Source organism: Myxocyprinus asiaticus, chromosome 37 (assembly GCF_019703515.2).
Source record: "Myxocyprinus asiaticus isolate MX2 ecotype Aquarium Trade chromosome 37, UBuf_Myxa_2, whole genome shotgun sequence".
Lineage (NCBI taxonomy): Eukaryota > Metazoa > Chordata > Actinopteri > Cypriniformes > Catostomidae > Myxocyprinus > Myxocyprinus asiaticus.
This window is the reverse complement of record NC_059380.1, coordinates 3,247,733-3,274,335: the sequence shown is the minus strand read 5'-3', so window position 1 is coordinate 3,274,335 and position 26,603 is coordinate 3,247,733. Positions and strand designations below refer to the sequence as shown.

Genomic DNA, 26,603 nt, shown 5'->3' with positions numbered 1-26,603 from the left:
TTTGCTAAAATAACATTTGCACTCCACTGACGGTTAGATTTAGTCTTGGGGTTTGGGTTAAGAGGTTAGAGTTTTTTTAGTTTTTATCCCCTTTTCCCCCAATTTTTGGAATGCCCAATTCCCACTACTTAGTAGGTCCTCGTGGTGGCGCGGTTACTCACCTCAATCCGGGTGATGGAGGACAAGTCTCAGTTGCCTCCTCTTCTGAGACCGTCAATCCGTGCATCTTATCACGTGGCTCATTTTGCATGACACCATGGAGACTCACAGCATGTGGAGGCTCGTGCTACACTCCACAATCCACGTACAACTTACCACGCAGCCCATTGAGAGCGAGAACCACTAATCGTGACCACAAGGAGGTTACCCCATGTGACTCTACCCTCCCTAGCAACCGGACCAATTTGGTTGCTTAGGAGTCCTGGCTGGAGTCACTCAGCACACCCTGGATTCGAACTCGCGACTCCAGGTGTGGTAGTCAGCGTCAGTACTCGCTGAACTACCCAAGCCCCCTTAGGAGGTAGAGTTAATAAAATATCCATTCCTGTTGACTGCATTACATTACATACAACTAAAATATACAACTCGCTTTTGGCGCCACTCTGTGGACATTTCACCTGGAAACTGGAGCTCACACGTGCACATACGTTCTACAACACTTCCATCTTCGGACACTGGGGGCAGTGATTTGAAATTCAGTAAGCACAGACCAATTTCAGCAGCAGAACTTTCTATCTACTTTTGCTAAATTCACAGTGAGATCAGTCTGTCCTGTCTGAACTTAGCTGATTTGAGGCAAGTTTTACATTTACCCTCAAAGCAAGTAAGCGCAGCTAATGCTACTTCGGTGCATGCAATCAAGTTGGCTAATGATTGCTAATGATTTTGAATGGCTCTGCATTGATCAACACCAATTTGTGTCCAATTTGTTTGAAAAACCTTTATAGCATTTTCTCCAAAAAAATATTTATTGACTTTAAAATTAAAATAATTTCCTTGCATCTTGAATTCATGAGAGCGTAAACAACTTAATCATTAATTTCAAAAAGTTTTCAAACACAAATACACACTCATACAGTATAGGGGGCTGTTTGGGTTATCTTCAGGAGTGAGCAGTACTCAATGCGTACAAATAGGTGAAATAAAGTTTGTATCACTGTTTTTTTCTATATAATCACTACTGTACAATAGAAATTGCAAATATACCATTCCATTATCAGAACAGGACAGCTAATATGGCATAACTGTTATTAGATGTCATGCTAGCTTAATTAGCTTTGGCTTTGCTAGCCTATAATGCCAACTGTTTGTGAAGAAGTTTGTTATTTCAATTTCTGATTTTTAAGTAATGTAAACGTATCCTTTCTGCAAAATTTGCCGTTCTGAATCCAAAATATATCATCTACATCAGGGGTCGGCAACCTATGGCATGCATGCCAGCATTGGCACATGGAGGGGTAAACACTGGCACACCAGCAACGGTGAGAGAGGAGTAGACTATTTTATTCATATGAAATTCTGCACCTGCATTCCAATCTACATCTTGATGTAATCCTTCCTAATGATCACACAGCGTGTTTTCATGGGCTGAATGGGAGGCTAAACAAAAAGTTAAAATGTGACGAGACCGCAGCATACCCAACAGACTCGTGCATCATGACCTTTGTAGACACTAAGGTCATTTTACATCAATCCAATTTGGGTTGTTTTTAACCCAGCAATTTGGGTTGTTTTTAGAGTGTATTTTATTTGATTGCCAGACTTTCCTTTAGCATAATAAAAGGAATTAAAATGGTTGATTAAATGTGAGCTTGCACTGATTTGAAACAGTGTCATCTAAATATGTTCACTGCTAGTTAGTTGCTGTTTCCTAATGGGATCCAGGGACCTGCCCTGAGACCTGTCCATATATGGAACAGCATGGTTTAAGTTGCTCAATTCAAAACAATCCATTTAACTCTGTTTACATTTGTGAATGTCTTCCCATTAATCAGTTTTAAATAAGTGCAAGCCAGGGACCTTTTCCATTTCAACATCATTGAGCACATTCAGAGCTGTTTATCTTTTGAAAGGTAAATCTGTTATCGTTATATCCTCCCTTCCATGGAAAATGTCTGGGGTTCAAGCCACCATGTCAAGTTCGTGATATACCAATAAATGATTTGAGGATGTGTGACAAAAAAGTAGATGGGTGAGGAGATTGTTTTCCCTGCCAGAAGTCTTAGCACCGGAGCCCAAACTCAAGTTGAGCATTGCAATGGTTATGGAAATGTAATTAGTCACTCAAATGAGCCGTTTTGAAACTCAGAAACATTATGTGGCATGTCTCTACACAGATTAAGCATCCAACTGTGGAAAGCTTCTATTCATTCACTCCAAACCAGATGCTTTTTTCATTCAGTTCAGACTTCAAGGACTATATTAATCAAAGCCTTTATTGTATGTCAAAGGTCTGCTATTGGAGGAACTTAATCACTTCACCCAACAAGAGATTCTCTTTGTAATTTTTGATCCAACTAAAGAGTTTTGCATGGCATCTTCAGTTTAACCAAATTTGAGGTGGAAATGCATGCTACTGCAGTGACATATTGATGATATAACCATTTCAGTTCCTTGAAGGGAAAGTTCACCCAAAAATGAACACTCTGTCATTTACTTGACCTCATCATTTACCGGTGTTATTCAGTACTGGTACACTAAAAAAAAGAAAAAGAAAAAGAAAATCTTACACGATAAATTTAATTGGGAAGCAAAATGACATTGTAAAATTATTGTAAAATGACATTGCAAGATTTTTTTGAACAGAAGTCTAACAAAACATTAGTAGAATTTATGCATTTAACATGGGAAAAAACTAAACTATTTCCCAATGGAGTAAGAAAAGAAATGTATCCAAAGGCAAAACAAGTTAATTTTTCAAAGCGCATTTGCAATTTTTCTAGTTTTAATCATAGACCCCACAAAATGTTGTTAGATTTCTCTGGAAAAAAAAGACCTACTTCATCTCAAGTAAATTTTAGACTCAAAAATACTCATTAAGAAAATTATTTTTGCAGTTTATGTTTCTTCTGTGGAACACAAAAGATGTTGGTCTGAATGTTAACCTCAGTCAACATTCACTTTCATTGCATCTTTTTTCCATACAATAACAGTAAAGGTTCCACAGAAGATAGAAAGTCATTTGGGTTACTTAGAAAACATGAAGAAATGATGACAGACTTTTCATTTTTAAGTGAACTCTCTCTAAAATTAATTCATATTTTTCCTGTATATGATGTGTAATGATAAAAGCTGTGGTAAAATACTTTTTTTTGGAGATCTGGGATAGGCTGTTATTTACATATCCTGATTATCAAAATGATAAGCAACTTTTTAATAAAGAAATCAGAAATTATTAGTGTAAAATGGAAACATAAGTGAGAAAAGCAAGTGGGAAAACAAGATGGTAAAAACAAAAGCAAAAGGAGAGCTGCAAAAGAAAATGACCAAGAACAAAAATCCTCAACATTGATTGGGGGGGGGGGTACACAAATGGAAATGTTTGCCAGAGTGTCAACATTCATTGTCATTGTATGTAAAATAAGATGCAGTAAAGGTAAATGGTGACCAATATTCTGTCTAACATCTTCAATTGTGTTCCACAACAGAAAGAAAGACTGGACGAAGATACTATTTGATTAGCATGAGGGTGAGTAAATGAGCAGAGAATTTTCATTTTTGGGTAAACTAACCCTTTAACACATTAGATGGGCCGAAGACCTTTCATGATTCATGAAAGATGAATTTGCATAATTTACATTCTTGTGAGTGTGTGACTAAATCAGAAGAATATGTAAATTCCACTTTGAATTGTGAAATAATTATTTGCCATTCAATTACAAAGTTTGTCACTTTGCACCAAGCACACATTTGGTTAAAAAGTGTTTTAAAAAAAAAAATCACTTACGAAATCTCATCATTCTGAAACTCCAAGACTCCATGGGTATCTTCAAAGTCCTCTCCTCCACCTTTTGCTGTGCCTTCAATGGTTTTATAGGGGACAACAACTACTCCACGAGCTCCAGAAGTGCGCACCACCTTCACCTCCATCATACCAATGCTTTCACTGATATGAACCATTGATTCCTCAAATGTGAAGATGCCAGCATGGTCATCATCAAATATAGTCACAGTAGCTGTGGAGGGAAGGCCAAGACCAGCTAATATGTCCAGATGATTGACGCATGGGTTCCCATTGTCTGTTCCTTCAGATAAGACCTTGACATTGCTGAGATGGACCAAGAAGTGTTCATCTTCTTCGAAAATGTCATCGTCAATAATGTCCACTCGGATCTCCTTTTCAGTCTCGCCTGGTTTGAAGACTACAACACCCTCAGTGAACTGGTAATCAGAGCCTGCATTGGCGGTGCCATCCTCAGTGCGGTACTCCACCGACACAGTGCTCATCAAGTCGCCGCCACGTCGTACCACATTCAAAGCTACGCTTCCGCAGTTCTCAAGACACTGATATGTGCCAGGGTCAAAGAAGATCCTGGAGAAAATATCGTTATCAGAAACTTCAGAGCGAAGTTCGTGGACGCCAAGCGCTTTCCTGGCTTGGTCTGCAGCATGCTTCTTGAGAATATTCCCAGCACCAGTCATAAGCCTAGTTGCCTGACAGCGGTAAAATGCACGACTCTTCTGTTGCTGGCTGAGGACTTGATAGTTGGCGAGTTCGATCAGCTGCTCCATCTCTTTTTCTGGATGCTTTTGTTTCAGTTCCTTCAAAATCCTGGCCATTTCTCTTCTAGCCTCTTCCTCATCCATGTCTTCTTCTTCAATATCCACCGTGCCGTATAAGAATTCCTCACCATGAGAGTTAAGCATCCCGCCGTCCATTTTGATTTCGGCTTTCGACTGCAGCTCTGGCTCACCTTCTGTCTCAATGATCATTCCTCTTTGTTTTCCTACTCTGTACCGTTTGTATACATACTTGTAGAAGAGAAGTCTGCGGTCAGCAACCCAAGCGAACAGGACACAAATCGGAAAGAAGAAGAGAGTGAGTAGTCCTTCCCAGACCTCCACGATACCTGGAGAAATCACCGCCAGGATCAGATATAGCCAAGTATACGCAAAGACACTCCAAGTGGCCGTGACGAAGAACACCCTCAGGTGCTTGACCTTCCGATGCTCTCCTTCTGGTACTACAGAGACACAGAGTCCAATGATGACAAACATGTTAAAAGCTGCACTTCCAACGATGGTGTTTGGGCCCAGCTCACCAGCGTCAAAGTTGTGCCCACACACTTCAACCACGGAAAGCAAAATTTCTGGGGCCGACGAACCCAGAGCCATGAGGGTAAGATTAGAGACTGTTTCGTTCCATATATGAACAGTAGTGGTTGTGGTTTCACCGTTGGGCTTCTTGATGGTGATTTCTTTCTCCTGGGATGTGATGACCTCAATGGAAGCCATGAAGCGGTCTGCGATGATGGAAACCCCCAGGAACATGTAGAGCATACTGACAAAATACACAGTGGCTCTGGCCAACTTGTCTCCAAAGGATGGGTTCTCTGGTGTCCACAATGGCAAAATCACTCCCTCTTTGCACTCAAAACTACCACCACACGTCTCAAACTGAGAAGTTTCATTAGGAGATGCATCTGTATCCAAGCTCGATTTGGAGCTGCCTGCAGCGGCTGGCGTGAGCTCGTGGGAGAAAATTGAGAGAAAGAAGCTCAGTTTGAGAGCGAGAGAAAAATAAGATGAAGTCCCAGATTGGCCCATGTTCCTGGTGAGGTATTTTGTTCCTGCACTCCCTTAACCTGCAAGGAAACAAATAGAAAAGAGGATTGTTACGCAAGATGGTTGAGCAGAATACAATGCTATGTCGTTGATCAGAATACAAGACTACTATAAACAAGAATACTAGTATACTAGAATACTAGGAAGAGTGACAAAAACATAAAAAATTCCTAAACCAAAACCAGTTGCTTGTCTGTACAAGCATATCTGGTGGCCTAGATTCCAAGGGGATTCCAGGAGGTAACCCCCCCCAAATAATCAAAACAAGCAAGTACACCCCCCCACCCCCCGAATATTTATACAATGATCAATGGAAACATGTAAGTTGTTCACACTGTAACCCCCCCCCCCCCCCACCAATGTTCAAGCCAAATCTACGCCCTTGTATACCAGAATCATTCAGAAAAACACACACTTGCACAGAAGAGCGTAACCATTATGTCTATTTATGAGCCATTTAATAAGTTTTAAATTATATGCAAATTAAACCAATAAAAACCAGCATAATAATAAACAATAACAGGCAGATGAAAAAAACGCTTTAAAGGAATATTCTGGGTTCAATACAAGTTAAACTCAATCGACAGCATTTGTTGCATAATGTTGATTACCACAAAAATGTATTTTGACTTGTCCCTCCTTTTCTGAAAAAAAAAAGAAAAGATCTGTGTTACAATGAAGCACTTAGTCAATGGGGCCAATCGGTAAACATTAAAATACTCACTGTTTCAAAAGTATAGCCACAAGACGTAAACAATATGTGTGTTAACATGATTTTAGTGTGATAAAATCGCTTACTAACCTTTTCTGTGTAGTTATAGCCAATTTTACAACTTTGTTGCCATGATGGCATAATGCCACATACATGTCTGAAATAAACATGGTTAAAAAATTTAATAATAATAATAATAAAAACACACACACACACACACATATGGTATTACCATTACCATAAAAACGATTTCTCCAAAAATTGGCCCCATCCACTTCCATTATAAGTGCCTCACTGGAACGCAGATTTCTGAGCCGAAATTATTTTTTGTGGTAATGTGTCACAAATGCTGTCGATTGATCTTAACTTGCATATTCTTTTGAAAAGTGCTTTTTGAATGGAAGGATGTGCACAACTGATTTTGAACCTGACGACGCAGACATCTGTGCCTCAAAGATGATTAATCTGAGCAGATACTAAACGGATTACGATTAATTTACACTGTCTCTTTTTTCACTATTACTGAACCCAAGCAAAACGAATTCATACACAGTCATATCTCCAAGTAAAGCGCAAATAAACATTAAAATGTATGTACCTTTCAATGCTTGTTTTCCCTCTGCCACATGTAGATGCAGCTGCGATTGTGATGCTCGGAGATTCAATCAACCGGACCGTTTACCGGCTGCGCTCATCCGCAAAGTAGCGCTCGTTCACTCTCATCTTCTACTAGTTTAATTATTCCCGTTGGAGTGAGCAGTGTCTGTGAGCAGTGTGTGGCGGAGAGTTGCAGGCTACTTTTCCGAAGTGCTTTAACCATATTTTCCGATTTCCATGCGGATTCATGCCTTACCGGAGGAAGGGGAGGCTCCGCTCGGACAGTGAGATGGCTTCATGCCAGTTCGTCACATGAGATACTGAGAGAGCTGCAGTACTCCATATGAATTGTATGAGTAACACTTTGCATTACAGTACATAGTGTAAATCCAGCTTTACACATATAGCATGATTACCAGTGTTAAGTACTATTCTACATGCAACTGTAGTAAAGTTGAGTAGTTTAATATAGGTATATAGAGATGCATTACATTATTAACACTAAATATAGCCTAGGTCATATTTTTATTTTATTTTAACTCTAGTAATGCATGGACGATATGGACACTAACTGGATGGACACCAGTCCGGTGGTCCTCCATCCACACCTTGATTGACCTGACTATGTGGCATGGAGCATTGTCCTGCTGGAAAAACCAATCCTCAGATTTGGGGAACATTGTCAGAGCAGAAGGAAGCAAGTTTTCTTCATGTGTCCTTCATAAAGACGAATCTGCCCGATTCCAGCCTTGCTGAAGCACGGCTCGGTGGTGATCTGGGGGTGCTTTAGCAAGGCTGGAATCGGGCAGATTCGTCTTTGTGAAGGACGCACGAAGAAAACTTGCTTCCTTCTGCTCTGACAATGTTCCCCAAATCTGAGGATTGGTTTTTTCCAGAAGGACAATGCTCCATGCCACACAGCCAGGTCAATCAAGGTGTGGATGGAGGACCACTGGATCAAGACCCTGTCATGACCAGCCAAATCTCGAGACCTGAACCCCATTGAAAACCTCTGGAATGTGATCAAGAGGAAGGTGGATGGCCACAAGCGATCAAACAAAGACGAGCTGCTTGAAGTTTTGTGCCAGGAGTGGCATAAAGTCACCCAACAGCAATGTGAAAGACTGGTAGAGAGCATGCCAAGATGCATGAAAGCTGTGATTGAAAATCAGGGTTATTCCACCAAATATTGATTTCTGAACTCTTCCTAAGTTAAAACATTAGTATTGTGTTGTTTATAAATGAATATGAACTTGTTTACATTATTCGAGGTCTGAAAACACTGCATCTTTTTTGTTATTTTGACCAGCTGTCATTTTCTGCAAATAAATGCTCTAAATGACAATATTTTTATTCGGAATTTGGGAGAAATGTTGTCAGTACTTTATAGAATAAAACAAAAATGTTCATTTTACTCAAACACATACCTATAAATAGTAAATCCAGAGAAACTGATAATTTTGCAGTGGTCTCTTAATTTTTTCCAGAGCTGTTTATATATATATAGAATATACTATATAGAATAGTATTTTTAGTTTAAAAAACTGTATTATTTAAAAATTGTGTTAAAGTTATTTAATATATTATTAGCACTAAATATAAGTTAAATTCTTTTTTATTTTTATATAGGTACATACTGTATATACTATATAGTAAAATGAATAGCAGTATTTGTGACACTGAAGACACTTTTGTGCCCTGCCTTGTATTATGCCATGCCAGGTCACATTTACTATGTGATGTGTCTCGCTGCGTTAGGCCAGTCTGACCTGAAGGCGTCCATTAATTTGAATGATGTGTCTTATTGTGCCGATGGTTCCCGAGAGGGAAACAATGCAGATGTAAACTAGTGGAAATGCAAAATGCGTGCATACAGTAGAGGCTGCCTTGCATACTTGTGCATGATTTTGTGTGGAATTGTTTTTGTGGGTTGATGTGAGATTAAATTACACGCAAAGAAGTGATGAGAAAAACAGTGATGTAAATTATGTCATATGCATCGTCCAAAGTGTACAAGCTTGAGAGTGAGGCTTTTGGTACAATCAAGCACAAATGCACATTGACATCATGATCAAGAGAGAGGCGATGAAATTCTCCCTCTCAATCATGAAGCAATTTTATATTAAAGTTAAGCTCAATTGACAGCATTTGTGGCATAATGTTGATTACCACAAAAAAAAAAAAAAAAAAAAAAAAAAAACAATTCGACTCGTTCGACTCTCTAGAACATTCTCAAATCATGCTGTAATAATGCATGCAGTCACCAAATACTAAGAAATTATGAAATTGTTTAATCCAACTTTTTATGCAAAATCTTATAATTGTAATATAATTTGTAATGTAAAAACAAAACCAAATTAAATTAGAAAAAGGCAAAATAGAAGCATTTTCACTAGTGGTTTCAGACACTTGGACCCTACTGTATAAAAACTGTTCATTCCTTACATGTTAATGCTTCAGAACGACAGCAATGATGCAAACACCCCTCGTTTCAGCCACAGCACATCTCAAATGTCCTTGTTTAGAAGCAAACACGAAATGTTCGAATGCATCTTGCCGTGAACTTGACATCTTGAGGCTTTCGGAGTTTTGGGCAGCTATCGCCTCAAATAGCTTCAAAGCCTTGAGATGCGGTGAGCTCACCACTGACTCAGTGAGGTGTCTTGTTCCCCCTGTAAGACGACTATTTCGGCTCATAATTCCACAGACATGCCGGCCTCTCATGCCTGACCTGGCTAACAAAACCTCTCCACCATAAATCAAATGAATAAATAAGTAAGAACATGTTGTAAGTTGCTCTTGGGCAGTCAGTCGATGCAGTCATGATTTGGAAGTCTAGACTCCCCCACTCTCTCTCATCTCATTGACGTGAAGCCATGAGGTCAAAAGCAGTACGAATGACATGTAATTTACTTTCCAAGTCAGCAAAAATGGCACGGTGCAGCTTTTTCCTACAAGAAAACTCGTTTCTCACTAGTTCTTTCTTTAAAGGAATACTCCAGGTACAATATAAGTTAAGCTCAATTGACAGCATTTTTGGCATAATGTTGATTGTTTCTTTGAAAAAAAGCAAAAATCTGGGTTACAGTGAGGCACTTACAATGGAAGTGAATGGGGCCAAGCTATAAATGTTAAAAAATCCACAGTTTCAAAAGTATAGCCACAAGATGTAAACAATATGTGTGTTAGCATGATTTTAGTGTGATAAAATCACTTACTAACTGCATCTGTGTAAAGTTATAGCCAATTTTGCAACTTTGTTGCAATGACAAAATAACACCGTAAACATTAAATCTCTGAAACGACTGTAAAAACAGTGATTTAAACAACTTTACAGCTTCAATAATATATGAGTTTTAACAGAAGAATTAATGTAAGTGCTTTAATGAAATTATAAGCTTCACATTTCTGCCTTTAAACCCTCCAAAAATTGGCCCCATTCACTTCCATTGTAAGTGCCTCACTGGAACCTCGATTTTTGCTTTATTTAAAGAAAAGGAGGGGCGAGTCGAAATTATTTTGGTAGTAATCAGCATTATGCCACAAATGCTGTCGATTGATCTCAACTTGCATTGAACCCGGAATATTCCTTTAATGATGTAGTGTACAGGCTCTTTGAAGAGATCAGAAATGTCCTTTATCACTGCATGCCAGCAAAGTGCTCATTTAGCACTGAATAGGAGCACACTGAAACACTGCAAATCAATGTAGCAAAATGCTTAGAAACTTATTCATTAATGCAACTGATGTCACTCAAATTTACCTCAACAATCAAGTTGTTGACACAGTTGTGTTTCATCCATTAAAATATTGTTTAAATACAATTTTGCCTACCAAAGTGCCCCTTGAAAAAATCAAGCCCATGGACTCACCTTTGTATTCCATGTGGTGCAGCCAGAGACTGTCTAGGAAGAGGAGTTGTGGCCGATAACCTGTCTAAATTTAACAGAAACAGGCATTGTTCCTGGCCCGGTGGGCCCGGCAATCGCCTCTAAACATGGACAGCATAGTTGGGTTGTGGCTTATCGTTCTCCTCTCCCTCAGCAACTTCCATACAAGGCTGTTCTCGGAGACTGTCACTTGTGTAGCGCTCCTATCGGCCAGCTTCTTGTCATTAACTGACACGTGCAAGATAAAGGGGCTCCGCTAGCAGGTAGCATTCTTCTCCCTTTGTGTGTGGGCATACGTGTGTGTTTGTGAAGAAGGCAGGAATGCATTGAGAACGTAAGAAGCACCCCTTGTGATTTTCCACAGTTCCCAGGACCCAAGTTGAAGGACGTGACATCTTCTGATCCCGTGAGATATCCTGAAAGGTTTAGAGAAGCTGGCTTATGTCCTTGAGTTGGAACAAGACCAGATGATGTTCTGATACACAAACTGGAGGCACATGATATGAGACAGAGCTTTAGACTGTAATATGGGAACTGCAAAATGCATCTTCAATGGGCTTCCTGCTCAAGTCATCATCATTTAGCTGGTATTGAGTGTGTTTACATGCACATTCTTACTGCACAACGATTATACTTAAGTTGACAAGTTGTGTGGTCATGTAAATGTCTTAAAGGTGTTCTTTTATCAGGGTAAGTTCATAAATGGTTTACAGGAATAAGCCTTTTAGCAAAAACCAGTCGGCCCATATAGATTTTTGCCCATTACCCTGATATTGTATTGCATGTTAACACCTCTTCTGGTGTTTATACCAGCTTGTGAGTGTGAACAAGTGTTGTGTGCATGACTGTTTTTATGTTTTGACGTCAAAAGCGGATTTGTCGGATATTTGTTTAATCCTTAAACGCACACCTCAGATCCTCATTCCATCCCCTGTACCACATATCTTTTTTGGAGTTGTGCCCACACCTCTTTATTACTGTATTCCACAATCTTTCTCTTATAAATAGTTTAACACACACACACACACACACACACACACACACACACACACACACACACACACAAAAGCCCAAATTGCAATTTTTACTTGCTTAAGTACCAAAAGTGTATAGAGTCATTAGAGACCCTAGGTAAATAATAGTGTTGTTGTTTGTTTTGTTTTTTTGCTTCCGTAAATGACATTTTTATGATTAATTAATATCTATATAAGTTTACTATCACAGGATATATGCTGTATTTCTTTGCTTATTAAAAGACAAATGGGTACTATATTCATACAAATGACTATTATGTCATGTCGATTTTCTGTGTGACCATGTTGAATTATCAGTAACTTTTAAGCGTGTACACACACATATTATACATGCTATTTGTTCCTCAAGGTGGCACTGATGTTTCAGTGATTGACATTGCTGTTTGATGAAGAAACAATGTGGAAGTAAACTATAGCAAGTGTAACACATGAACAGTATGATATGGCTCTTGTTATTTGGTTGTACTACTAAAATTATGTAAGTTGTCCATTTAGACTCAATAAGTTCCTTATGTGTAGCTCAATATGTGTTTGACAGCCAGTTTCATCTAATTACATTTCAGTGTGAAAGAAATTAATCCTGTTCCAAATTTGTCCTGATTTGTTGCATCATCTCTTTATTAATATATGAAGAAAATAAACATTAAAATATATCAGAATATACAGTATTATATTCTATCATGTTCTAATTGTCTTGAAAATGCAACATGCCAAAGGCAGGAGTATACCGCATTGCGTTATAATGTCTGTCGGGCTCTGTGGGAAGGGCAAATAAAATCACATGGACTTGAAAGCACATGCATCATAAATGTGTTAGGCTACAAATGCAACATCCTATAAACATCAATGATGCATTGGTTACATTTCTGTATGCCTAGGCTACATATATTGACAAGCTGTAACTGTAATGTGTACATCTATTCTCTGCCTGTGATTGTGATGACGGCTTTTATCCCAAATAAGACATCTGGCAATAGCTAAGATCACTTTCTTCAACGCCAGTCCTGGCCTTAATTACAATCAAGAAAATTGTTAAAGTACATTTAGGCAAATAGTTTGTTGCTGATTTAATCACATAATCAGTATACAAGGGAACCCATTGTGAATGTAATAGCCAACACAACACAGACCTATGTCTAGAAAGACTAAATGTTCAAAGCTAGAATGAGGAACTAGCTTGGCAACCAGAGGATATTTTAGAGACATCTGTGTGATAAATTCCCCCAAAAAGTATCAAAACATTGTGCTGTTTGTTTAAGCATCCCGATCAATCTGACATTGCAACATTGCCCCAACCAATAGCATTAGTTTGGGGCGGGACTATCTGTTTGTCCGACCAATAGCAAACCAGGGGAGTGTTTGGAAACCTGTTTGAAAGCAGTCATTTATTCCATTTGAAGTCGTTTGTGACAGAAATTACCAACCTATTCTCATAGAATGAACGTTACTATAACTACATTTTTGCAAACTGATTTTTACATGCCGCGTTCTACATTTCATCGCAGTTTCCTTTTAAAATGAACACTAGAGGCGCTACAACATCTGTGCGTTTAATTCACTTTCACACAAATAACAACGGCTGATTATAACTTTATAAATGCTTATTTTTAGCACTATTACTCACAACGTTTGAAAAACGATACATTTTAACGCTTGTATTACAGACTCACCTACATTTACACATTTATCTCAGTGTGATTAGCTTCTGCGGTAGCTCACCGGATAAGAGTGTTGGACTTTGTGTTTCGAGACCAGTCAAGCATGGAGGCTGACATGTGACACGAGAGTGTCATAGAAGTAGGAGATGATACAGAGATGACGTGGTTGCTTCAGAAAATGTGTTTTTCATTTCTCATTTTGTTTTTGGAAACTATCAGTTAGGTTTAGGCATTGGTTTAGGGTAAGGATGTCTGTTTTTGTTCAAATCTCATTTGCTTTAAGGACACTATTGGTTAGGTTTAGGTTAAAAGTTTAAGTTAGGGAGGTATGTTTTACTTATTAAAAACCTTGTCTGATGACTGCAACATTTCACTCGCTTTTGGCGCCCCCCGCTGGACATTTCACTGGGAAACTGCAGCCAAACATGTACTAAGGCATTTAATTTCGTTTTACAAAAATGTTGCCACGGTCACTTAATGTTCATGAGACCAGGCTGAAAATTACACTTCACCTTACAGTCTCAGCTTTTCATATATTATGTCTGTTACATAAATTTCCATCCTGAAACTCAGGTACATGAATACAAATGTTCCAAATCTTATAATGTAGTATGACTTTGACAAATTATATGGAGTTTTCTTCAGCCTGATCTCATGACAATTATGTGACTGTGGCGACATTTTTGCAAAATGACATTACATGGTTCATTACGCATATCTCGGCAGTTCCAAGGAGAAATGTCCACTGTGTCGCGCTAAAAGCGAGTTAAACGTTCTCTCAAACAGATGAGGTTTTTTAACTAATCACAAGGGGTGCTTGCTCTATCGAGTTATAAATCAACAAAACTGGCCTCCCTATCCTAAACATTAAACCTAAACATAACCGATAGTGTCATAAAAAGCAAATGAGAGATAAAAAAACAAAAACAATTTCTGATGCAATCATGTCATTTTGTGGTGCTTCAATGACACTTTTGGCTCACGTGTCAACTTGCATGCTCTTCTAAACTCGTACCCCGGTCCTTTGCATTACAAGTGCTCTTTTGATCAGTTGAGCTGATCCGGGGCAGGGGCAAAAGGGTGGTACGTGGTGGCAGCTGCCACCTTGAAAATGAGTTTTTCCATGCCACTTGCCACCCCAACTCAGACACGCTCGCGTCCTGGAGACGGTGCGCAATGGCTTAACCTGTCCATGTCGCGCATGGTCCATAACAACGCTCCGCCTGTGTCTGGCAGGACACAGCGTTCCGCCTCAGTAGACAAACCACAAAGACAAAGTCGTTGTTGTAGCGCCTCTAGTGATTATTTCACTAGAAAACTGCCACGATATGTACAACTAGACAAATAAAAATGGTATATTAACATGATTCCATAGGGCAGTGTTTTTTATTTATTTATTTTGTTTTGTTTACAAATTCAATGCAAGTCTAGATTGAAAAAATATAGTCTTGACAAATTTGGCCCATTTTTTTCTCTTTTTTTTTTCTCTTGTCGCAGTATGGTTTTTCTGCTCTCTTGTGTAGTGTGCTTTTTATGCATACAATCTGCTGAGATGCCGAGAGCTTCAAAAGACAAAAAGGATTGATAGAACCAAGGCTAGGCATTGTAATACTGCCAAATTGGTGGCTAGTCTAATGTTGGAAAACTGGCCATTTAAATAAAATAAATAACACTCTTCATATAACAGGAGCACAGAAGATTTCAGTACTACAACAATGGATGAAAATTACACAAATGGCAGCTCTCTCTCTCTCTCTCTCTGTGTGTGTGTGTATATATATATATATACACTATATTGCCAAAAGTATTCACTCACCCATCCAAATAATTGAATTCAGGTGTTCCAATCACTTCCATGGCCACAGGTGTATAAAATGAAGCACCTAGGCATGCAGACTGCTTCTACAAACATTTGTGAAAGAATGGGCTGCTCTCAGGAGCTCAGTGAATTCCAGCGTGGTACTGTGATAGGATGCCACCTGTGCAACAAGTCCAGTCGTGAAATTTCCTCGCTACTAAATATTCCACAGTCAACTGTCAGTGGTATTATAACAAAGTGGAAGCGATTGGGAATGACAGCAACTCAGCCACGAAGTGGTAGGCCATGTAAAATGACAGAGCGGGGTCAGCGGATGCTGAGGCGCATAGTGCGCAGAGGTCGCCAACTTTCTGCAGAGTCAATCACTACAGACCTCCAAAGTTCATGTGGCCTTCAGATTAGCTCAAGAACAGTGCGTAGAGAGCTTCATGGAATGGGTTTCCATAGCCGAGCAGCTGCATCCAAGCCATACATCACCAAGTGCAATGCAAAGCGTCGGATGCAGTGGTGTAAAGCACGCCGCCACTGGACTCTAGAGCAGTGGAGACGCGTTCTCTGGAGTGACGAATCATGCTTCTCCATCTGGCAATCTGATGGACGAGTCTGGGTTTGGCGGTTGCAAGGAGAACGGTACTTGTCTGACTGCATTGTGCCAACTGTGAAGTTTGGTGGAGGGGGGATTATGGTGTGGGGTTGTTTTTCAGGAGCTGGGCTTGGCCCCTTAGTTCCAGTGAAAGGAACTCTGAATGCTTCAGCATACCAAGAGATTTTGGACAATTCCATGCTCCCAACTTTGTGGGAACAGTTTGGGGATGTCCCCTTCCTGTTCCAACATGACTGCACACCAGTGCACAAAGCAAGGTCCATAAAGACATGTATGAGCGAGTTTGGTGTGGAAGAACTTGACTGGCCAGAGTCCTGACCTCAACCGAATAGAGCACCTTTGGGATGAATTAGAGCGAAGAATGCGAGCCAGGCCTTCTCGTCCAACATCAGTGTCTGACCTCACAAATGCGCTTCTGGAAGAATGGTCAAAAATTCCCATAAACACACTCCTAAACCTTGTGGAAAGCCTTCCCAGAAAAGTTGAAGCTGTTATAGCTGCAAAGGGTGGGCCGATGTCATATTAAACCCTACGGATTAAGAATGGGATGTCACTTAAGTTCATATGCGTCTAAAGGCAGATGAGCGAATACTTTTGGCAATATAGTGTGTATATATATATATATATATATATACAATGAATATCAGTTCTGCATATCGGTTATCAAACCCTTAAACATAAAAATTTTCATCTGGATTTCTAAATAAAATACTTGGGATATTCTTATGCTTGTTTCATCATGACAACTCATCATTGTGTAATTCCACATGTCAACCGTATCTGTTAGCACTGATGGAAAACTAGGAAGTTTGCAATAAATCACGTTCCTCTGATGAAAGCCATTTCAGACATCTAGTAAAACACCAGCCAGAAAATGTCCACATGTCTGATAGACATTGGGAACACAGCGTGAATCTTATCCATGCTGAAGTTCCACTTGATCAACTATTTTTAACCATGAATCCAAAACATCAAGTGCTGAGTGACCAAGGAACAAGCTCTGAAGTATTTGAGATTACTGGTGACAATCACACCTTCCAGAGCTATTTTGTCTTTGTTCATCTCCCAGTCAAACATGTTCTTGACATTATGAATGATCAAAACAATGATGACGATTGCTTTTCATTTTTGCATATTTAAATATGGCCAGGGCTGTTTCCAGGCACAGGCGAAGTAGGTGGTCACCTAGGATGCCACCAGCTAGTATCTTTGAGCTTTGGACTTGGTGTTTGGTTTATACATATTTTATTAGTTTTACAGGTTTTAAGCTGTCATTTGCAAGCACCTCAGAACAAACAACACACTGTGGATGCGGTTCGTTGTTTAGCATGATGCAGGTGAATCTGTATTAGGCAATATGTAGCTACAGTTCGTCATATCATTTAATTTGTTGTCACCTACTTGCGTAAATGTAATCTGCAGACATGGTGACTGAATGAATCCTTCTGGTGAACGGATTCAAAAGACTTGCCCCACCTCTACAAAACACTGAAAACTCGCGCCTCTCTTGAAAGGTGCTCGCGACGCCCTTCATATCGAAAACCTTTGATTTAGGACAGTCCTATATAAATGAACAATTAACTGAAATTAAACAATCAAAATTTATGAAGAAAAAAAAAGTTTTACTCTCCATATTTTACATTTACACATAAGAAATGAGCCTTAAAAAAAAAAAAACTCGAGTCCGTCGTCATGTATGCATTACATTTTTGTAGGTCACAGGAGAAAAGTCATAATAACAAACAAACTTGCAAAAAATATTTAGGGATGTAGTTGAACATTGAAACATTTTATTTTTTATTTTTTTTATTTCATAATTTGGTAGAGGGTACAAATAAATGGCACTTGCTTTGAAATTTCATTATATGATAATGCAATGACATTCATGCATTTTTAAAATTTGGCTTAAATGCCTAATACCATTTGGGGTCAATGTAAATAGTATACTTTATAGAAGTCACAGGATAATACACCTGGATTCTTGGGAGTCAGTTCATTTACCCACCTGCGACGCACTCATGAATGAAATGTTTGATGCAGTTCACTTGCATCATCACCTTCAGCCTGTTCCTGCTCCTGTTGCTGACAGCACGCTGCACGAGTGTTTGTAGCTTGCTAGCCTGCTTAGCATTGCTTATTCTTATTCTTATATGTTTAGCATTTTATCCTTTGCCATTTTACCACATGCTTCATGTTTTTCCGCTTTTCTACTGGTTCATCTGTGTATATTATAACGTATGCACCTGTTTCTCTCATCTTCTTTTCTTTTTCTTTTTCCACTTGTCTACATCTCACATCTCGACTGCGTTCGTTCGTTTTCTCCACTATGTTAAACACGGATTATTGCATCAATTTCAAACATCTGCTGATTAGGAACCACATCGATCTCAAACCCTCACCGCTCAACCATAACAAAAACAACAACAAACAACTGCTGTTGCCTCCTGCATTACATGCCACATGTTTACTATAGCTTCTTCTGTCAGCAGTGAGGGATTCACATGTGATAAATGTAAGGAATTAGTTAGGCTGACGGAGAAGTTTAATGAGTTAGAGACACGCATCCGAACGCTAGTGGAGGACAGTGAGAAAGAGAAGCCAGTGGATACTGTTTCAGATGCGGGTAGAACAGCGAGCAACACACACACACTTTGGTTCTGGCTCTAGAGACCCCGCAGCAGGTGTGTACCCCTCAGTAAAGTGACACCACTCTCCCGTTCCTGTTAAGGTTTCCAATAGATTCACCCCGCTCAGTGTTGCACCCACTGAGTATCATGTTGAAAGAGCCTTAATAATGGGATTCTGTTGTAAGGAATGTGGAAATAGAGACTCCAGCCAACATTGTTAAATGCATTTTGGGGAATCGGGCATCTGACATCTGAGATCAAATTTACAAGTGCTGCCTAATTCTAAATGTAGATTTTATAAATTGTTATTCATGTCAGCACTAATGGTGTCCGGCTTCGCTAGTTGGAGATCATGAGAGATAATGTTTTTTGTGCTTTTAAGTCCTTGTGGTCATGTAGTGATTTGCCTCAATCTGGGTGGCGGAAGATGAATCCCAGTTGCCTCCACGTCTGAGACCATCAACCCTTGCACTCAACTCACCACGCGCCCCACCGAGAACAAACCACATTATAGTGACCACGAGGAGGTTAACTCTTGTGACTCTACCCTCCCTAGTAACCGGGCCAATCTGGTTGCTTAGGAGACCTGGCTGGAGTCACTCAGCATGCCCTGGGATTTGAACTAGTGAACTAGCGAACTCCAGGGGTGGTAGCCAGCATCTTTTACCACTGAGCTACCCAGGCCCCCATGAGAGATAATGTACTTGCAAAAACGATGTCAGACACTGTAATATGCTCGGGCCCCCTCCCTAATCATTGTGGTGATGAGGTTTATAGTAAATTAGTGTCACTGAATGGCTGGATGTCTGAGTGGTGTCTGGAGAATAGCATAGGATTTATAAACAATTAGAAGAGTTTTTGGGGTAGACCTGACCTGCCAAAGAGAGACGGACTCCATCCCACCAGGGAATGTGCCACTCTCCTCTCTTATAATTTGGCTCATAGTCTTAATAATAATAGTATTTTACTAACTGGGGCCCAGGTCAGGAAGCAGACAAACTAGTTAATCCGAACATCTGCTAGCTGCCTTGAGACGTCACATTGGTCACATAAACTAGAACACACAGAGACTGTATCACCTAGATATCATATAGAGACTGTGTCTGTTCCCCAAACAACCAAACATTAAACTCTCACCTAATTATTTAGTAAAAAATGTGATTAAGGTCAAATTTTAAACAAACAAACAAACAAACAAACAAACAAACAAACAAACAAACAAAAAAATTAAGATAAACATCATATAAAGGTATAGCTACCAAAAAGTAGATCTGTTTCAACCAAAGCACTAATTGTAAATGAAATTATTACAGATCATAATTTGAATATATAAGTTTAAATGAATCTACTCCCTCTGGTTATTTTTATAAACATGAGCCTCATCTGTATTATATATTATAAATACTAGAAAAGGTAGTGTCCTCCCAATTATGTTCATTTCTACAGAGAAATAGTATATATGAACAGTTTAAGTCAGGATTTAGGCCCCATCACAGTACAGTGACTGCACTTATCAGTTACAAATGACTTGCTCTTATCATCTGATCACGGCTGCATTTCTCTTCTAGTGCTTTTAGATCTTAGTGCTGCCTTCGACACGATAGATCACGACATTCTCGAGAATTATGTTGGCATTGGTGGACCTGGATTAGCATGGTTTAGGTCCTATTTATCAGGCCACTTTGTATGTGTTAATGAGGAATTGTCAAATCAAACAAAATGTAAGTATGGAGTGCCACAGGGATCAGTTTTAGGGCCTCTGCTTTTCTCCTTAAACATGCTTGTCCTGGAAGATATTATCAGGAATCATGGAATAAATTTCCACTGTTATGCCGACAATACCCAACTTTATATTTCTTCTAAACCCAACGAAAATTCACTATTCTCCAAATTAGCAGAGTGTATCAATGAAATCAAAGACTGGATGGCCAGAAATTTCCTTCTACTCAATTCTGATAAAACAGAGGTACTAATGATTTGACCAAAAACCTCCAAAAATAAGCAGCTAAAATATAATTTGACTCTCGATGGATGTACTGTTATGTTGTCTTCTTCTGCAAAGAAATTAGGTGTTATATTTTATACCAATCTATCCTTTGAAAATCAAATTTCCAATGTTTGTACAATAGCATTCTTCCACCTGAGAAATATTGCTAAATTACGACACATGCTTTTCATGCTTGGCTCATAAACTATGGAATAGTCTTCCTAACACTGTACGAGATGCAGACACACTCACTCAATTTAAGTCTAGACTAAAGACTCATCTATTTAGCCAGGTATACTCCTAATTTATCCATCAACTCACAATTAGGCTGCTTTAGTTAGGTCTGCAGGAACCAGAAACATCATCATGATCTATAACTCTGCATAAAATTTAATGGCGTCTACACTAATATTATTCTATTTGTTTCCATGTCTCAACTTCGAGATTCATATCCTGAGGTTACCAGAGTCGGCCAGATCCAGCTCCGTTCCTCCACTGCTACGTGTCACTGAGAGATGACGACAAACTACAGCCGGTGCTAGCCAGACATCACTTCAGTTTTTTTACTTCAGAGGATGAACTGATTCCAACTCCAACTGTAAGATATGGGATACTTCATATGCCACTGCCTGAACCTTGGATTTAGGATGGACCCCACAGAACCTCACTGAAATGACCTACAGGTTGAACTGCGATGTACCTCAACATTTATCTCTGCCTGCATCACCTTTGTCTGTTGATGGACTACACTCTTAAAATGGAATACACAGTCTATCATTTAATTACCAACAAAAACCTTCATCAGCAAAACTAACAAAGGACAATGCATCTATGTGAACTTCTGCAGTTAATCCAGGATGGACTTCAAAGACATTAGTCATTAATCTTACATTTCATTAAAAAAATATTTTCTTTTTCTTTTTAAAACCCTGGACCTTAACACTTACTTAAATTACAAATTTTAAACCATGACTTGCACTGCACATAAATAACTACTATTGGCATTATATTCATGTTGTTTAGTCAGAGGGGAACTGACCCCCACAGTGAGTCTGGTTTCTTTCAAGGTTATTTTTCTCCATTAACCAACATCTTATGGAGTTTTGTGTTCCTTGCCGCAGTCGCCTTCAGTTTGCTCACAGGGGATCTCAATACAATTATTATTTAATTATTTAATTTCTATACACATTTTACAATCATATTTAATCAAACTACACAATGATGACTTTAAGACTTTATAGATATTACAGTTTCAGTTTCTTTCTTGCTTCTTTTTTTTTTAATACATGATTTCCTGTAAAGCTGCTTTGAAATGATGTGTGTTGTGAAAAGCGCTGTACAAATAAAAATGACTTGACCCTATTGTTCCTGGTCAGAGACAAGAGTGAACTCACAATTCTTGGGTCCTACCCTCACCCATGCTTGCATACCAAGCCTTTTAAGAGAAGGATGCACCAGCTTTATTCATATAACGTAAGGTAGAAAGTCATTTAATTGCCAAAAAACAAACACACAACGGCATTTACTGTAAATAGTATGTCAATGATGTTAGCATGCTTTTCTCCTTTAATGGATTGTGGCTTGTGGTGCAAAAAGGGGTTCTCTAATAATCCCTGGAAAACATTAGGGCAATGATGTAATTTGAGTCAGAGCAGCAACCCTCTGTTTATACTCGTCCAGCGCCATGCCAAGCTGAGAAAACACACTTCACAGACTAATTATTTTCCTTTTTATATCGATCAAAATTGCATATAATTTATACCTGAGGCAAGAATATTTTACAAAAGAAATATCAGCAACAAGGCAGTTTAAATACAAATACATAGTTTGAACAAATAATAGGATGACAAAGACTCAACAGTCAATCATTCTTTAAGGATGCAGTGCAACAATCATGTCTGACGTCTATAAGATGTTCTAAACAACTTGAGTGTTGACATTTTAGAAGGTTTTCCATCTGATGGCTGAGAAAATGGTGTGGATGACATACAGTAAAGTGGTGAAAAAGGAAAACACCTGAAATTGAAGAGAAAGAAATAGTGGCCATATTAGTGGTGTACATAGTCAAGATGCTGAATATCCTGTTGTCAGTTTTTCAAGAAGATTTCACAGTTATTTGTAATTACATTCTTGTTCTCTGCATTTGTGTTTACAGTAACCTAAAAGTGTTGGATCATGGATTTGACCATTGTTTAAGCCCATGCAATACTAGGAACTCACCACAGCAGCTACATCCAGCTTGTAAATAAGCGTGTCTTTGCCTCCATCTAATTGACCGAAGCTAATGGTTACCACAGCTAGAAGCACAGACGCACTGAGATAGAGGAATGCTGCAAATCCATGGTATGCTACATCCTGAGAAGAAACAAGAGAGACAATTATGTTTGAAATGTTTAAAACTTGTTTATCCTGACCAGGTAAAGTGCTGATATCATGGTGCAGAGAGATTGAACACATTGCATTGCACAAATAAAGGCACTTCCAATTATTAATAATACAACATCTCTACATTCACACCTTTACTGCTAATATTGTTGGATTCAGAATGATTATTTGCTTTTGCTTTTCCTTTGGAGGAGGGAAGGGGTAAGAAATGAGGAGAGGCTGAGAGGTGTGTAAAAGAGAGAGGAGAAAGGGGAATGGACAAGAGGAGAGAAGACTTCTTTGTGGACCTACCGCGCCTGCCCAAGAGCTTCTGTTATGATGTGACCCACAGGCGAATATCATCATCCAGAGGAAGGTCATGACAAAACAAAAAATTGACACAGCAATCACATATGCCTGGGGGTTGTAAGGTATGATGTACGTAGATGCTATCAGGCACCACACCAGTCCGCCAAAGACCTAAAAAATAAAATTAAAAGAACATTTTACTTACAGTTTTACACTTCTCTGGAGGGTAATTTCTTTTCTAATGTCTCTTGCTTAAAGTGAAACTGAAATATTGAATGGTTTCATCCTTACAAAACTGAACACACAAGTTCATCCTCATCTGTTTTGCAGTTTAAAAGCATGTAAGCATGTTAAAAGGTTGGTTAAAAGAAGAAAGATAATATTGTAATAAATGCTAAGTACCCATTTACCTCCCAGCAGTAAAATTTACCAGTGATATTTAGCTTACCAAAGCTTTTTAATGTTAGAGATTAAAGTATTAATGTACCTTTATTAATTAACAGTCTCAGTTGCTTTAAATATATTGGACTTAGCTTTGGCCGAACAAGCTTTCATATTTTCTTTACATTATAATAAGCTGTTTTCTCATGCACTCAAAAAAAAAAAAAAAAAAAACATTTTAAGATTTACGCATTTCAATTTCATAATAAAATTCCATCAAATTAAACTGAGTAATTTTTAATAAAAATAATATATAAAAAAATATATTTTTATTTTTTTTTTATACACAATGAAATTTGAAGAATTTTTTCATGAAATTTAAATGCATAAGTTAACTAGAAAATTACAAATCTTAAAACCTGGCCAAATAAATAAATAAATAAATAAATAGGTAACACGCTATTGTACCTTTCTTTAATTATTGATTTACAAATATTAAAATGCTCATCATATCAGTATTTGAATGTGCATTAACTAATAGCCGAAGTATTACATAACAGCCTTATTTTTAACAAAATGTTATCAAATAAATACATTAACTCATTAATTAATTAATTAATTAAAATAATCAATTTTAAACAACTTACAAGCTCTGGCAGGTATAGAATGTCGGGTATGGTGCAGAATATGGCACCTCCGCTTGGCAGGTAGCCCATTTGCCCTGTATTAGTCACCATGTGTGTGCACCTGAGTCTCCCGTCTGCACAGGTAGAATGAATGTGCAGACGAATTAAAGATGTGTGTTTTTAAAGAGACTGAGAGACCACAGGACAAACCTGTTCATCTTGTTGCATTTGATGCATGAAGACCCACCCTGTGCATCCAGCTCAACCGAGAGTTTGCTAGATAGATGGATGGATGGATGGATGGATGGATGGATAGATAGATACATAGATGAGCAGTCAGGATCTGGTTACTCATGTGGGTCAAATTTCACTGTGTTAAAAGAACAGGTGAACACTGAAGGTGTCAGACCGTGACTCAGAAGTGCACGGTTGAGTTTCATAAACTTTTTTGAGTGGTGGATAGGATATTTCTTGCCATTTTAGAATTTGAGGTTTTAATGGACATACTGCATTTTATATATATATATATATATATTTTTATTTTAACCATTATCAGTCACATCACAGCAGTTTAGTCAATGTTAGTCAAAGATTTTGGTTCATTGTTTATTATTCTACATATAGGCCTATCATTTATATACAGTGTATAGGTAGTCTAATAAAAATTCTAGTCTGGGCAGTCTGAGGCAATTAAACAATCATGTTTGAATAAAACGAAATAATTGCAAGCCTACCTAACAGGGCCGTTCGGACCGAGCATAACTTGTTCAAAAGATCTAAGTTGTCTCCACACTGCCATCTAGTGTGTGATATAGTCTTCATTACAGTGCTTGGTAGGTGACAGAAATTGAGAATAAAGTGGATCGAATGGCCAGTATCTTGAAACAGTGTATCCACCTTTTTCCTGGGAGTCTTACTGGGGAAACGAATGTGGGTGAGACTTCCACCGGAAGTCGTTCTACAGCATTCCCTAGCTCCGGCTGCAGTCATTTTAGACCCTGTTTACAGCTGGTAATAAGACATGTTTCAGATGATCTGATTGCAAAGGTCAGTGCTAAATATAGTTGTAAACGGGGTGCAAAATGTTTTGTGACTGAATCACAAAAAAACACATACAGAGGTAGTCAAAAACCACTTCGCATTTGAGGTTTTAAACGCCGTCCTGATGCGTCTCGGACGGCAGCAAAGCACCACCTCTCACCAGTCAATCACCCGCCGAACAAATGTGTACATTTACTGTATGTGCAGATTTAAAAGGAAATGACCGTCCGATCGGACAACTTCAAAAAGCGATTACATACCCAAGGACGTGAACTTCACAGCTCTTCCTCAGTGTGTCTGTCTGATTTGAACTTACAGGGTGATGGAAGTAGCGCCCATATTTCTTGCTAAGCATCACGGGACGTAGGAAAAAGGTGGATAGTATTGGCCGTGGCTTAGCCTTTCGGCTCGCAGCTAAGATCATATATATCTATACATACAAGGGCGTAGATTTAACTTGAATCAGAGGCGCAAAAATCATATATGCAAGGTATGCAATGCACAGGGGCGCCAGCGGCTCACTAAAGGTGGTGCAATCGGCCTACTCAACCCCTCCCACATACAGATACAAGGGGCACAAAATTTAATTTTGCATACCCGCTTGGAAATGTGTAGTTGCGCCATTGACTTGAACAATGGGGGGGATGCAGCATGAAACATTTACATGTTTCCATTGATCATACTAGTGGCTATTCCTATGGGCCGCGATACGTCGAACCAGCCGAATGAGGCATCTACGTATGTGTTCTATGGTTACGATGGCTATAAAGGAAAATTGTCCTACTGTAACTATTCACTGTACAGTTTCAGTTCAATGGTTATAATGTTTTTTTTTTTAAGTGTCATTATACGATGTGCAGATTAGTGTGCAGCAGACCACTGCTTCTCATTGAGTTGTCACATGGTACCTGTTACTTTTGTAAGCGCTGGGAAAGATGCACCAATCAAAATGATTTACGATCACTAGATGATTTTTTTTTTTTTTTTTTTTAGATTCTTCGGGCTGTTTCAAATATTATGTCAGAAAAAAAAAAAAAATCATGCATTAAATTCAAATGTCCACATATTTGAACGAGTTGCCTTTTGAACCATCACGCGCCCCCTGGAGGAATAAAACACACCGTCCCATAGACAACAGTGGAACATTTTATGCGCATTTGATCCAGTTGT

General features: G+C 38.8%; 2 protein-coding genes across 10 annotated transcripts in view; both read right to left on the bottom strand.

Moving 5' to 3' along the window:
- Nucleotides 1-11,107, bottom strand: part of LOC127427707 (sodium/calcium exchanger 1-like) — a 61,454-nt gene extending 50,347 nt beyond the window's left edge. For 6 of the 9 annotated variants that reach the window (XM_051675467.1, XM_051675473.1, XM_051675472.1 and 3 more), the window contains exons 1-2: nucleotides 7,095-7,338; nucleotides 3,947-5,804 (exon numbers count right to left, since the gene is read on the bottom strand). In XM_051675467.1, coding sequence (XP_051531427.1) covers nucleotides 3,947-5,766 — 1,820 coding nt within the window. In that variant the 5' untranslated portion in view covers nucleotides 5,767-5,804; nucleotides 7,095-7,338. Of the gene's footprint in view, nucleotides 1-3,946; nucleotides 5,805-6,395; nucleotides 6,429-7,094; nucleotides 7,339-9,538; nucleotides 9,559-10,965 lie in introns of those variants that run through there. The other 3 variants (XM_051675468.1, XM_051675470.1, XM_051675469.1) reach the window with 3 other exon arrangements.
- A 10,837-nt stretch (nucleotides 11,108-21,944) lies between these two features.
- LOC127427712 (myelin and lymphocyte protein-like) lies at nucleotides 21,945-24,564 on the bottom strand. Its single transcript, XM_051675487.1, has 4 exons — nucleotides 24,414-24,564; nucleotides 23,389-23,556; nucleotides 22,933-23,067; nucleotides 21,945-22,728 (listed from the first exon to the last, which is right to left on the bottom strand). Exons 1-4 carry the CDS (start codon nucleotides 24,501-24,503, stop codon nucleotides 22,654-22,656), a joined length of 468 nt encoding a protein of 155 aa, XP_051531447.1. The 5' UTR covers nucleotides 24,504-24,564; the 3' UTR covers nucleotides 21,945-22,653.
- Between the last annotated feature and the right edge of the window lie 2,039 nt (nucleotides 24,565-26,603).